The sequence below is a fragment of the Podarcis cretensis genome (genome assembly GCF_951804945.1).
Source record: "Podarcis cretensis genome assembly, chromosome: 15".
Taxonomy (NCBI): Eukaryota; Metazoa; Chordata; class Lepidosauria; order Squamata; family Lacertidae; genus Podarcis; species Podarcis cretensis.
The window spans coordinates 17,921,483-17,937,076 of NC_137185.1; the positions used below are offsets into that span (position 1 = coordinate 17,921,483).

The following is a 15,594-nucleotide window of genomic DNA, read 5'->3' on the forward strand; positions in this document are numbered from 1 at the left end:
GGGTCACTAGAATCATCTGCCATAAAATTGCTGATTGTTTAGAAGTGGTATTCAGGATAGGGCAGTGAATGTCAGCAGACGATGAAGGTCCATGCCTGGAAGCTGAAACTGCACATAACATCTAAGAAGTAAGATACCAACTTGTTGCTGACTCAGTTAGACCTTCCAGCAGGGGTTGGGGCTTTATAACTTCAACAGCCTTGGTGCAAAGTTACATATCAATGCAATGCACAATTTAGCTTGAAACCACAGTTGTGCAATTCAAAGTAATTTTATGAAGAGAACATACTACTTCTGCAGTTTAAACCAAGGAAGTGAAAGGGTGAATATTCCTTATCATTCTAGGAATCACACTTTAGAAGCATGTTAAGATGATGCTCAAATAAAAATCTGAAAATAGATCTGCTTTCCAAAAACTTGGACCAAAATCTCCAGTGTTCCAAAATAAGAACCCTGAAGCCCCAATTAGGCTACTATGTCCTAGTAGGAAGGGAGTCAAATGTCAACAGAACTCCACAGTTATGACAAACAAAGCCTGCATGAAACTGGCACAAACTAGAGTTCTCAAACTGCTAACTTAGTGAAATCATGACTCTGTGGAAAACAAGTTGTTGTTTTGCTTAGTAAATCAGGCTGAACAATGATTTGCACCCAGGATCTCAATTGCTTTATTTTGGTGGCTCGGTATTCTCAGATATTCTTCAAATTCGTTGCAAGCTGACCTCCCCTCTATTACTCCTTCAAAGAAGAAAGGCATTTCTAATTCTGTATTTCAAGCTTTCTCTCAAATACCACTTTATGGCATCTTATGGGAGAAGGCCAGGGCATTCCTTCTCTTGAAGCCAAGTTACCTCTTTTGATATAGTGTGCCAGTACTGGTGACTTTTACACACATCCATCCGCTCCCTGTGGAAGAACCGGCACTTTTCTGGAACCAAGAGGACATCACTGACAAACTCACCCACTGTGAAGAAGGAAAGAGCACAAGTCAACTGCAAAATCATCTCACACACAAGTCCCAAGCTTTACTTTCTAGTTAGAGACATTTACTTGCATCTGATGAAGTAGACCATAAACCTTAAAAACTTATGCTACATTAAATTTGTTAGCTTATAAGGTACCACAGGATGCCTTGTTGATGCTACTAAAGTTTCATGTCTCAAAAAAAGATGCAATTGGATCCATAGGAATAGTAAAATATCTCTATATTTAGAAGGCCTCTCAACTGCAAGCATTTTCATTTTCATCTAGGAGCTCAGGATATTAAATTAATTCAAACAGGGAGAAGACACCATAAAGACTTTTAAAACATGCATTTGAAGATAATTGGAAACTTGAGGTTGACATCAAAATCCAATATGTCTCCTCAGAAGTAAGTCTCACAAATAGGACTTACCTGTGATTAAGCCCAGTATGAATGGGTCTGCACCCTAAGCTACTTCAACTTTTTCTTTGAACACTCAATACTATAAGAAAGTTAACCAGAAAGGAACAACCAGTATTCTCTTCTCCAATAAAGGCTACAGCCATTGGCCATGTTCACATGCCACACTAAGCCACAGTCCATCTTAAACAATGAACATTCTTCTGCTCCCATCCCCATCTCACAAGTGCTGCATGGGCAGTACAACCAAGGCATATTATGGCCCGTCATGTTGTACAAACACACGTTGTTTTAAGCCAGAAAAAAAACCACAGTTTGTTCTTGATTGGGTCACATTCGCAATTAAGCCAGGGGTCAGTAACGTTTGGGGGCATGCAGGTATATGTACAAACTAGAAAAACTGTTGCCAGGACCACACACACACTGCATACATACACAATGACTCTTCCCCGCTCCCCACTCAGTAATTAATTTGAAAATGATATTTTTGCTTTTATTCCCAAGCCTAGGTTGGCGGGGGGACAGGGACCTTCCTGGAGTGTGCAGCTGGGGAGGAAAGAGTTGACTTTCCTTTGCCAGCTTGCACACTCCAGCAAGCTTGTACTACCCCCAATATTTAGGCTTGAAAAAGTCTTGTTGGAGCCATTATGACTTAAGCCTGACTTGTGAACCATTTTACTGTCCAGTATCCAAGATGGACAAGGCTATTATTATTACTAATGCTATTTTTTAACACTTGTTTAGTGCTAACAGCATGCCAAGTCCTACATGGAACATTATGTCCACTGGACACTACAAGACTACGCAAATAGTATTATGCCAACTTTGCACATGCAGGGAGATTCTGAGTTGAGGCCCATTCAAGTGTGCTGCTCAACCTCATGCATTTGGGAGTCCCAATGTTGCATGGGGCCTATATCCTATGTGTCCCACTAATCTTCTAAGCTGGGTTTTAGATGAATCAAGGGAAAGGAAAAGGAAAAGGGAAGAATGACAAAAGTTGAAGAAGTTGAGACTAAATAAAGAAGCTGCAGAACAGATGAGGCAATAAGCAGTTGAATAAATGTTTGAATAAAAAGCAAATATAGCAGTCAGTTTATTTATATATGACATTTTTCACAAATTCACTGGGTTGCATCCAACAAAGTTCTATTTAGAGCAGGCCATTTAAAACTAAAAGGTCTAAGCCAGTCAAATTTATTGATTTCAGCGGGCCTACTCTGAGTAGGTCTAACATTGGACATATCTCAGTGTTTTCTGTGGGTCACAGAAAACAGACAATTAAAACACAGTAGCATAAACACCATAATAAAAAACATAATAGGTAGTAATTTAGCATTGACAAATGAATTAACAGTTTATTCAAATCATATAAAAAGTTCAAATAAGCATAAAGCATACTAATATGTCAATTAAGAGCATCTAATACTAATAATATCAACAGCATTATAAACATATCAAGCAATCTGTTCAGGAGTTCATTTAACAGCTCAAATCAAGTAACAAGATGAAAAGATACAGCAGTCTCCAACCAAGGCAGCTGAAGCATTATTTATTTATAAAGTTTTTATACCACTTAATAAAAATCTAAGCAGTTCAAATAAAAAATACAGGTTTCAATAAAGTGTAATAAAAGCTAGATAAATTAGATAGATGCAAAATACAACTGTGTATCACAAATAAAACTGAGCAGGGTATAAAACAAAAGCAAAATGAAAAACCAGCTTGGTTCAGGAGAGGCAATCCTGCTTAGGTATCCTGGTCCCAATCTGCTTTAAGAAAACATTGAATTTGGCTCAGTAGCTAATAGGAAGCCAGTTGCTGAACTACATGTGTTTACTGGGCTACAGCTCCCATCATCCCTGGCCAGGGGTCATGCTGGCCGAGTCCAGCAACATCTGGAGGGCCACCAAGTGAGCCACACCTGCTATACATAAACAGTGATGAGGTGGCAGCTATTCCAGCAGCGGGGGAACTGGGAAGCAGAGCTAACTCATCTCCCTCAAACTGTCACCTGGGGGCAACCATTCCATCAGACTGCCTCAGTGGGAGAGACAGGAAACAGAAGGCTCAGTCCACAAGGTTTTCTGGAGGCCAAGCTCCACCAGGTGCCTCCTGCCCCTGAACTTTGCCAACTGGTCCATATAGGAACAAATGTTTAGAAACCGGTGCCTGGGTTTTGGTTTTCCCTTGTGTGTTGTGTGTTTTTGTTTTTGGTTGTTTTTTTAAGTGTAAGCCTGTGAGTAGGTATGGTCTTGTTTTGATGGTGTGTAAGATGTTCTAGGACGCAGATGTTTAGGACGCAGGTGGCGCTGTGGGTTAAAGCCTCAGCGCCTAGGGCTTGCCGATCGAAAGGTCGGCGGTTCGAATCCCTGCGGCGGGGTGCACTCCCGCTGCTCGGTCCCAGCGCCTGCCAACCTAGCAGTTCGAAAGCACCTCCGGGTGCAAGTAGATAAATAGGGACCGCTTACCGGCGGGAAGGTAAACGGCGTTTCCGTGTGCGGCTCTGGCTCGCCAGAGCAGCGATGTCACGCTGGCCACGTGACCCGGAAGTGTCTCCGGACAGCGCTGGCCCCTGGCCTCTTAAGTGAGATGGGCGCACAACCCCAGAGTCTGTCAAGACTGGCCCGTACGGGCAGGGGTACCTTTACCTTTACCTTTTTAAGATGTGCTTAGAGACTTTTTGGCTGAAGAGTAGGCTATAAAAATCTTCTGAAGAAATAAAAAGTAAAATAATTTAAAATCCTGCTTTCGTTTGAGGTAAGACTCCCACCCACACTGGGATTCCAGCTATACCCCCAAACAGCAAGGTGAACCACAGACCTCTTTAGGCATGCTACCAGGGGTGTACCTATGGGATGGCAAGGTTGGCCCCCACCAAGGGCCCAGGCTCAGGGGGGCACACAAAAATTGCACCTCTCCACTCTGGCTCTTCTAGGAGCCTTGGCAGAGCTCCTTGCCAAGAGCATGAGGGGCACCAATACAGCTCCTTGCCAAGGGTGCAAAGGAGCCTAGGTACGCCTCTGAATGCTACCCTCCAGTGACAGAATGAGATCCGCCTCTCACTGTGATCGCCAGCCAAGAAACGGTGTCCTCACTACAAAGCTCTGTGAGAGGCAAGATGGGAAAGGCCTCTGCCTGGGGTGATGCCCTCATTGCTAGTTCAGTTTTCATTAAAGCATACAGTGCTCAAGGTAGCACAACACGCCTCATGCCCCAAAAGCAGACCTGAGCCCCCTGTGATCCCCCACAAGCTTCTGTAGCTGCTGAAAAAGTTACAGTTCCTGTGCAGATTCATCTCACAGCACTTCACTTCAGGGGGGCAAAGGAAGTGGAATCAGGAGTCCCCTGATAACAAATACTATCTCCATCACCACCCCTGTATCAGAGGTGGTATGATATGAGCCAGAGAAGCTATGCCACATGTAGACGTGTGGCAGAAAGCACAGCAGTGAGGGATGGGACTAAGGAGCAAGGGTGTGGGGATCAATGGGTATTTCCTGCCATAAGCAGAAGCAATTCTGAAACCAACAGTATTAGGCAAGTGTTCCTATATTATTCCACAGCACCAGAATGACGCAGCCTGCTTGGATGAGCTAGTGTGGTGATAGAATGGAATTCACCATTGGCTTCCTTGAAATGGAGAAGTGCGACAACAGAGCCCAGAGAAGGAAGCACATCACCACCAAGTAGCCAAAAGGCAAGCACGGCCTAGGAAATATTTATTTATTATTGCATTTATAGCCTAACTTTTTTTCCTAAGGAGCTCAAGGAAGGGTACATGGCATCTTCATTTAATCACCACAACAACCCTGTGAAGTAGGCTAGGCTGAGAAGCAGTGACTGGTCCAAGGTCACCAAGCTTCATGGTCAAGTGGGGATTCAAACCCTGGTCTCTCTGGTCCTAGCCCAGCAGACTAACCACTACACCACACTGGCTCTGAAGCAGCTGCTTGTGGTTCTCAGCCTCCTGGTCTTAAATCATGACAGAGAAGTTCACAGTGCAACATGCAACACTGATTTCTTATTTATAATGTTCTTCTGAAGAAGAAAAAACCTGCAAGGAGAAGTCCTTTTTGAAGGAAAGATGGGATATAAACGCAATAAAAAGAAACTTATAGATTCCAGTGTAGTGTTTCTCAAACTTGGATCTCCAGCTGTTGTTGGATTACAACTCCCATCATCCCTGACAACTGGTCCTACTAGGTAAGGGTCATGGGAGTTGTAGTACAAGAGCCGGGGATCCAAGCTTGAGAAACACTGCACTAGCGTTTCTCACCTGTTTTAATGTACAGTAAAGGCATCCATGCCAAAAACCCAAACAATATTTGCTACTACAGTTTCATCTAACTTGCTGCCAACTCTAAACTGTTCCAAAGTCTGCTGTGACTTTGAGTTGGTATCAGAGCCAAGAACAAGGGCTTGCACATCTACTCAGTGAGGACAATGAACCTGGAAAGAAATATGTCTCCAGTATATCATCTTATGGAAGCCAGAATACAATGTGAATGAAGTTAATTTTAGAAAGGGCACACGTGAATTCCAACTCTGCTGTGCAACTAAAATTATCTCCTATATTGAAGGATCAGTAGTTTTTAAGGAAGTAACCCAAGCTGCGGTATGCATGTCTATCCTTCAAGAACACTGCTAATAGAGCTAACACTTCACATTTAAGCCAGACAGATGAGGCATTTCTAGTCCACGCAGCAGCTTAACCAAACAGTCTACGTATAGTCTGCTTTTTCTTTTTCACCAAGCCTAGCTCTGCTCCCACTCCCATCAACCTATTGTCTCACATATTTACAGTTCAGCAAGAGTGCCAACTGTGCCTCATTCTCCACTGCCATAGGAAAAGGGAAACCAGAGGAAAAGCAAAGCAAATTATCTACAAGGAGTATGAGGTTAAGTTTCCACCTGCAGCTGAAATTCTGTAAAAAAACAAAACAAAACTGCACAGAAAATAGAGAAGCAGCACAATCACAGTAGTGGCCTATTTTCATTGAAAACTAAACCTTTCACAGGCCAAGTTCATCTGTTTAGCACTCTAGAAGCACATCTTATGCTTACTGACTCTGCAGAGAATTTCAGAAATCTCCCACAATCTGAGCTCACTTTAATTTTTTTAAAAAGAAGGATATTGGTACACGTGACTGACTTAGGAAACTGTAGAAAGCCTCTCACAATATGGCCATGCAGAGACAGACTCTGTTTGCATGACATGCTCCAGTGGCAAACCATTGTGTTGCTTGTCAGGGGTCACCAAGTAAAGAGTCCCCACTCTGCCAATCTTGCTTTTAACTGTAGAAAAACTCTTCCCCCCTCGGATGCCATAGAAATAATGACCACTACCTGCCTGCATTGGCACAGGGGAAAGCTCAAGCTAGGAGTTGATACAATGCGTTGCCCCATTTTGTTCATTTTCACAACCTAGAGCATCGATCTGAATAAGCTATGAGATATAAAAGATCAGCAAAAAAAATACCGCACTAAAAGGAGCAGTCTTAACACAGCCATTCACCAGCTTGGAGAAGGTGCCACAGAGGCAGCTTCAGCTGGCAATTGTGAGAGGTGCTTCTCATGAGACTCCAGATCAGGGGTAGGCAACCTAAGGTCCGTGGGCTGGATGTGGCCCAATCGCCTTCTCAATCCGGCCCGAGGACAGTCCGGGAATCAATGCGTTTTTACACGAGTAGAATGTGTGCTTTATTTAAAATGCATCTCTGGATTATTTGTGGGGCCTGCCTGGTGTTTTTACATGAGTAGAATGTGTGCTTTTATTTAAAATGCATCTCTGGGTTATTTGTGGGACATAGGAATTCGTTCTTTTTTTCCTTCTTTTTTTTCAGAATATAGTCCAGCCCACCACATGGTCTGAGGGATGGCCCACGACTGAAAAAGGTTGCTGACCCCCTGCTCCAGAACAAATGAGACAGGACTTATCATGCTAATAAGGCAAAGGACATTCTACTGGCAAGACTTGAGCCACCCAGCTTAAGGAACATAGGAAGTGGCCTTATACTAACTCAGACTGGGGGGCTCTTCAGCATTATATACTGACTGGAAGTGGCTCTCTGGGATTTCAGGCCAGGGTTCATAGCAAGCTGGTACACTATTCCTTAATTCTAATATGCCCATCCCACCATCTCTCTCTAAGCCTCTATTCTGTACTTGGCCCCAAACTAGTGGACCTCAGAGTTCAAGAAAAAAGTGAAGGAGAATTCCTAAGCTTGAAATATGCCCACCCTGACAAATAAGAACAACCAAAACTCCTTTCTTGGGTAGCTCTTGAGTTTATGAAAGATCCACTGCGTTTTCTTAAAATTTCAAGTTTCATTTTATGCCCAAAGACTCCATGCAAGTAACAATCAACTAAACAAATCATAGTTAAATCAACGACAGATACGAGCCGTACCATATTAATTCCATTAATTAAAACCAGCCAGAATAAAATAGAAAAGGTGTTCTATGCACTCTCTGCATAAATATTTTCAACATTTTTAACATTTGCTACTGAAAGAAACACCATTGGCATGATCAATATGCACAGTCAATGTTGATATGAAGTTTCTACATGCAAATAAGGGGTGGGGTGGTAATAACTAAGGAAATAGAGACTAACAAAAGTCAGGCATATCAATGGAAGTACTTACCAAGACACTTGAAGGGAACAACAATGTGGGTGTGGCCTTTGCACTGCTTCTTGCCTGTTTTACACCAGTTTTCAATGCTGACTGGCTCATTGGCTTCCACCACATTTGTAATCTGAAGCTCTGGATAAATCTATTTTAAAAGTGAAAAGAAATACTATACACATGGAGAATTGATAGACTCTTGGCAGGAGAGAGGAAAAAAACAACATTTTAAGAAGGAAAGATAACTCCTTAAGGGACACAAAATGTGCAAAAAGCCTGTTATGTTTATCGAAATAAGAAACTAGGTCAACAACAGGCCAGTTCACATGTAATGCCAAATCCCCATTTGGCATTACATGAACGACCCTTTTTCTCGCACATTCCCTTTTGCCTCCTCCTTCCCCCTTCACTTCACATATTCTGCTTTCCTAAGTAATTGTTTATTTAACATAAACCATAACTTACTTCTACACTTGAATAAGCAAACTATAGTTTGCATGAGTGAATTCTGGTTGTGCCTTGTGGTGTTATATTAAACACATAGATATTTAAATTGAACACCACTGAGACCTGACCATCTCCTATACAGATAAGGAAATTCCTGAAGGTAGTATTCTGGGCTTGAAAATACTCCAGCCTTGGAAGTTGCAGAAAGATCAAATTTTATCAAGGGTAAAATGGACCTTTCAAGAAAAAAAATATCCCAAAATTCACAATTGCCAACACAATGATGCTGGTTCTTTGCTTCCTAAGCACAAGAACATATGCATGACTTACACATATGCTGAAAGCTTCCTCCTTTATTTGCTTGGGTGGGCACTATCAGATTGTTGCTACCAATGCAGCACCTTAAAGAAGCCGAAACACGCTGCTGTTGTAACACCAATCACCTAGCACAGCCATGACAGTGGCTTTGGGGTTAGTATCCTGGGTGACACGGCCAGGTCAAACACAGGAAATGCGATTGTATCAGGTGCACCTGCAACCTTAAGGCCAGAACCTGCAGCTTACAGTCATTTTTTTGTCACTTCTGCTCATTGATGCATTATCACTGAAGTTAACAGTCATCAGGATCTAAATGATGGTTGAACTATCACTACTTACCTCAGGTAACAAGGCAACTAGTGATATGCAGTGTGTGTGTGTACGCACGCACGCACGCGCGCACGCACACACACACACACACACACACATACATGCGCGCGCACACACACACACACAAAGAGAATGTATGTCATTGCAAATACTTCAGAATAGCTAGGCAGAGAAAGGAATGCAATCCCCAAACCTTTTACAATGGAAGCCTTTGCAAAATGCTGAACAGACAAGAGTAACATAAATCCAGTGCGTATGAGTTTTCATGCACAGGGGAAGTACGTCACAAGTGGGACTTCCTCATGATCTCTATGTTGTGGCAAAGTGCTTTGCAGAAGGGACTGCACTGCAGTTGGGAAATTTAGCTGAAGTTATGAGTCATCAGGATCTAAACAAAGGTTGCACCATCTACAAAGAATGATTGCTTACCTCCTGGCAGTACTGCAGAATCTCTTCTTTCCTTTCAAAACAGCTATTTGTCCCAAAGGTATCAGGTTCCCATTTTCCAGTCTGGATATTGACATGCATATTAAGCTTTCCACAGAACATGGCAATCTGAGGCTCAGCCACAGCAAATCCTGTTCCGGCATTGGCAGCAAGTGCCTATGGAGAAAAAGAAGTTAATGTTACACACAAGTAGCTTTTTCATATTTTTATTTAAGAAATTTATATCCCACCTTTCAGGGCAAAGATCTCCCAAGGGAGGTTATAAACATAATAGAAGTATAAAACGTGTGTTAAAATACATATAAAACGATCCAATTACAAAACTAAAAACAGCAGCAGTTAAAAGCCCACCACACTTTCACCATGAGTTGAGGAAAAGAACTTTGGAAAGAAAAGAACTGAGGAAAGAACTTTATACTTCATAAAAACAACCCTCTCTTGCACCATGAATATGGCGAGCATTCAGAACTTGAAAACTTCTTCTCACTGCAATGCAGCATGACAGACCAATGCAAACCTACTACTGGTCCTGATAAGCTAAGCTGCATGACCACACTTCCAGGGGACTGTTGCTCCTTCTGCTCACTGGAAGGAGAATACAAGGCAAATTGGTCCTTAAAGCCACCTATTAATTCCTTCCATTGGTGTGTGTGTCATGCATGTCTTTCTTTACTGATAAAAGTGACCCTTCTTCAGCATTTCAAAACAGACAAAGGAATTCAAACACATTTCCTTAATTAGGAAGGTGGTGTGTGAATACATCCAAGTATGTGTATATAACAGCCACATTTGGACCACCATATCTCAGATTGGTGGCACTGTGGTCTAAACCACTGAGCTTCTTGGCTTGCCGATTAGAAGGTCAGTGGTTCGAATCACCGCGATGGGGTGAGCTCCCATTGCTCAGTCTCTGCTGCTGCCAACCTAGCAGTTCGAAAGCACATCAAAGTGCAAGTAGATAAACAGGTACCACTCCAGCAGGAAGGTAAACAGCATTTCTGTGCGCTGCTCTGGTTTCATCAGAAACGGCTTAGTCATGCTGGCCACATGACCCAGAAAAACTGCAGATAAATGCCGGCTCCCTCGGCCTGTAAAGCGAGATGAGCGCTGCAACCCGAGTCGTCTGCGACTGGACTTAACTGTCAGGGGTCCTTTACCTTTTTATCTCAGATTATTAAACTAACATATGTTCAAGTCTTTGTTCATGCATAGATCTCCTTTGCTCCTCCCTTCAGCTGATAGTTGCCATTAAACCTATTTAACTATTTCTTCCAAAATGAAAAAGAAGGTTACAGCTTCAGAACAAGTGAATATACTAAACCGTAGTTTGAATCTGGTTTAACATCTTGGCTTGTACTGAAGCTAGCAGCCTTGTTTTCCCACTTTGGATGAAATGTGAAACTACAGTTAAAAGGCTCCCTGGTTTAACTGCAGTTGACAAAAAAGCAAGGAACCAAGGGGCTCCATGCACAAGCAAGACTTGCTGCATATCTCAGCTTAACAAGGCAAGACATGATTGCCTGAACCAGTTCAAAAAGACAAGATAATTTCAGGCTAAACTAAGCTGCCCCTGGAGAAAAAGGACTTGATCAGTAAAGATGCAACAGCATTCACTGTCAATGCCAGAAGTTATGAATTAGCAGAGCTGAAGAGCTTCACTATAGCAGCTTCGCTCTGCTGCTGTTCCCCAAAAAAGATCAACTTGAAGGGTACAATTTTAGATGGTGAAACAAAATCTTCATCATTACTGTTTGCTATTTTCAACCTTCATTACAATTTTCAGTTCCCTCTGAGAATCCAATATGAGAGGGCAGAAAGTAAATAAGCAGGGTTTTATCAGGAGAGACTAGTTCATCTCCAGGATCCAGCATAGTGATGGTTCACAATTTGCGAATAGGAAATATGCCTATTAATTTGACTTAATATTTTGTGTGTGTGTATATACATATACATACATATACACCAACACTAGCACCTATACCAATAAACCTAGTATACTTGGTGACTAATTATTTAATAATGTATCCCATGATGGTTTCAGTGTTATCCATAACACATTATAAAGAAGATGACAAATATTTAGTAAGACCAACAAATTATTCTCTGCCTGATGCAAGGAAAGCCAAAGGTTTTGACATATACAACACACTACAGGTGTGGAAGTTTGGAAACTCAGCCTAAACCAGACATCAATACACCAGTACTGGACCAGTGACCCAAATGGAGAATTTGTGATTTACTACTTTGTTCTCTCAGAGGAGGATTCCTTCCAATACTTTGCCTAAATTAGGAAGAAAGTTGTTTGGCCCCAACACCAGGAATATTCTTAATACTTATAGAAAACAGCCTCACATCCTCTTTGGGAAGGGAGGGACAGCATTAGCACAGGAAGGAAAGAAGAAAACACAATGGCATAGAGAGATTCGTTTATAAAGGCTCAATATTTGGGATAAGAGACTTCTTTCAGGGGCAGCTTGACAAATTTATTGAGATGAATGACTTCTGTCTTAAACAATCTTGCACATTAACTGAGAAATGGTTGGCTTTAGCCTCAATAACCAGCCTGTTATGAGTGTGCTCTGTCCTCTGAACACATTGTTAAGTCACTGTAGAATCAAGTCAAGGGAGCCTGATCCCTTGAATTGAATTCTTGCAGGCAAGTCTGAGAATCCATACCATAAACCTCTTGTTCTCCACACTTGTGTAGCTTCTCATTCATACTAACAAGCAATGCCAAGTACCAACTCCCTATGCCCATGTCCTCTGGAGACCCTTCCACCTTTCTCCTCCTTATCCCTTTGGGCTCAAAGGCAGTCTTCCATCTACTGTATTGGGAAGCCAAATATTTTTTCTACCCTTGAGCTATGGTATCCCACTTTCAAAGTACCTGCTATAGACCTGGAACGTTCAAGTCTTAATTGCCTTCCTAGACTACAGAATCCATTTACTACAGAAAAGTAAAGGGAGTCTGAAATGAATATAAAATAAAGGCTGTACTCCCTTCTTTGCCTTCATGTAGCTTCTCCATTAAGCAAAATCTGTTTACAACTGACAAAAGTTGCATGCAGGGCACACTGATTTCTAGTCTGTAGGCTGATTAAAACAAGCCTTTCTACCACACACTATGGTATTCACATACAGGACTTGAACAACCTGGAATTACTCAAATATCAGGGGAGGACAAATGCAAATGCCTGTCGTTTGAAGACCATATTAGCAAGCAAATGAAACGTTTCAGAAAGAGAGGGTGGAACAGTGTTCAGTGCCAGGAGAAACAGGAGACAGGGCGTGTCTGGAATGTTAACCTTGGGTGTTCACATGCTGCATTGTGCAGAAATAGTCCTGGACTTTGACTTATAACATGCAAAGGATTTTATAAGGCCTATCCTACTGTGAGCCACTGTAATTTTCTTTCTTAGAATGATACTAACAAATGTATACAGCAAAACCAAGTGCAAGAAGCTGCAAGGTCAGCTATGCCTATTAGAAATTCATCCAAAATTTGTTCTGAACCAGCATGAACCTTGTTCAAACAGAGATCTTTAAGTCAAGAAGATGCTGTGTTTAAACATTAATGCTGAAGTGTTTATTTTAGCCATCTTTTCAGCTTATCACCACATTACTAAGGGAAGCTTATCCCATTACTAAGGGAAAGGTATCGCTCCTCCTTGGATTGTTCAAATAGTTTGCATATCACTGGAGACAGGTTGCCATAGAGACATTTAAAATACTTATTCGCAACTGAATAAGCTAAATGAGTCACTCACCCTCAAGATGTTTCTGTTACCTAAAGCAAGTTCAGGTAGATATATGAACCACAGAAAAGAACATTTCATGTCCAGCAGTACAGGTCAGTGCTTAGCCAATATCATGTACACAACATTTTGAGCATCAGAGTCCAATCAGGCTGCTTAAAGCATTCAATTATCTTATGCTAATCATCCAAGCATATGGACATTACACATGGGGCAGCATACAAATGTCCTAAATAAAAAACTATATAAATAAATAAGTCACCAAAATCAGCTAAGGGTTGTACATCCTTTCATAAGCCTAGCCTAAGTGTTCAAGTCAAGACCAACCCACATCACACACATCAGTTGTATGAAACAAAATTACAGTTGTTCATAAACCCAGACACACACATGTTCCAACTGAATGTGAGACATGTTAGACCTTCTAATTAAACAGAAGTTACAACAAGGATTTAAAGATCACGTACATTACACAAAACAACAAGTGGCAATCCCAGGATTGTGGGAGTGAGTAGAGACTGAACTTCCTTCCTTTCTGCCAGAAGTTTTGATCTGAGGACAAAAAAGTCCTTTCTTAACCCAATAGCAGGTTTCACTCTCATGTGTGGCTGAAAAACCTCCTACTAGGTTCATCTGTGACATCCCACTAGTATGTGCTCTCCCACCACCACAGCAAAAAGCCTTCAAGGCTTTTCTTTAGATGTTCTGGACATTTTCTGCCAAATTCTGCTGTAAATTTGCTTTCCACAAAGACATATTCTGCTCTGTAGTAACTTCATTGAAATGAACAGTTTGTGCATTTTCCCAATCCAGGGCAAACCTGGTGAAGCTTGCTTTTTTTTCCTGAACAAAGTCAATTTCAAAAATTTCCACTGAGCTGCAAAATAAATAATCAAGAATTCACATTAATCTGAAGGCTGGAAGGGGGCACAGATAGGAGGAAAATTCCAGGATGGGGGTTGTTGTTTTTTTTCCAATGTCTTCACATCCAACCACAATATTTATTTATTTTTCATTTTTAATGTCTAGCTTCTTTAATTGCTCCGCTTTACAACTGTTTCTATGCCACCAGCAGCCAGTGGAGATGAAAAGACTTTTAATCATGTTGCCTGGAATGGAGAGAATTGCAATCCAGCCAACAGGCTGCTAAACTATGTGTTTCCTTCAAAACAGCAGCAGGTTCTACAATGGCATTTGCACAGCTGAGGCAGGTCTCTGAAATTTTCGTTGGCCTGGGTGGTGACCTAACTGCTCTTTGTTTTACTTTATGCAGGATGCAAAATTTGTCGTGAGTGCATGCTTAAGTATTTATGGTGATTAGTGGTGCAATCTAAGTACATATGGAAATAATGTTTACTTAAAAGCACATTAGTCCTTATCATTTAGCCTCAAAATCAACCAATACTGAGACCAGAGTTTTTACATCAGCAATCATAGCTTTTAACCAGCCCACCCCCGCGTGGTGGTTCATATGAGGCAAGTGATGTGAAATCTCAATTTTTTTTAATTGGAAAAGGTTCTGATGCCCTGAGTAGATCCTATTTAGTACATTTGCTTGACTTATTTAGCACAGTGGTACCTCTGGATGCGAACAGGATCCGTTCCGGAGCCCCGTTCGCATCCTGAAGCGAACGCAACCCGTGTCTGCTCATGTGCAGGTCACGATTCGCCACATCTGTGCATGCGCGTGACATCATTTTGAGTGTCTGCGCATGTGTGAGCGGCGAAACCCAGAAATAACGCATTCCATTACTTTCAGGTTGCCACGGAGCATAACCTGAAAACGCTCAACCTGAGGCATATTTAACCCGAGGTATGACTGTACTGTAAACCAAACAGGGAAAAAATGCATAATTTACATACTGTGCATGGCAACCAATGCCGGTAGTGTAGATTTTGGCTCATCTCTGTCACCGCCCCCCCCCCAAAGCTCAACAACTTTTGAAATATGGTAACCCTAGAGTTAGAAGCTAAGTTTTTGGAAGGGGGCTTAATGAAGGAACAAGAGAACAGCAGTTTGAATTCTCCCCAACAATCATCCTGATTCCCATCTGCATTTGACTTTATTAGTCAGCAGGCCCCAGACTCCACTACAACAAAAACTAAGTTGAGAGACTAATGGAAGACCTCTGAATGCAGGATGCTGTGTGAACAAGTTTTTATGTTAGACAATAGCAATAAACTCCTGAGATTAGTATGCATTGTCACTCTGCAGAGCACTTCTAACAAAACTTAGATTCAAGTTCACCCATGAGACACCAAAGAGGATTTGTCAAAGCAA

The 15,594-nt window shown here is 41.8% G+C and overlaps 1 protein-coding gene across 6 annotated transcripts in view; it reads right to left on the minus strand.

The window, feature by feature from the left end:
* APLP2 (amyloid beta precursor like protein 2) overlaps positions 1-15,594 on the minus strand; it is a 55,466-nt gene that overhangs the window by 21,131 nt on the left and 18,741 nt on the right. For all 6 annotated transcript variants that reach the window (XM_079954521.1, XM_079954520.1, XM_079954519.1 and 3 more), the window contains exons 2-4: positions 9,541-9,714; positions 8,035-8,164; positions 852-964 (exon numbers count right to left, since the gene is read on the minus strand). In XM_079954521.1, coding sequence (XP_079810647.1) covers positions 852-964; positions 8,035-8,164; positions 9,541-9,714 — 417 coding nt within the window. The remainder of the gene's footprint in view (positions 1-851; positions 965-8,034; positions 8,165-9,540; positions 9,715-15,594) is intronic.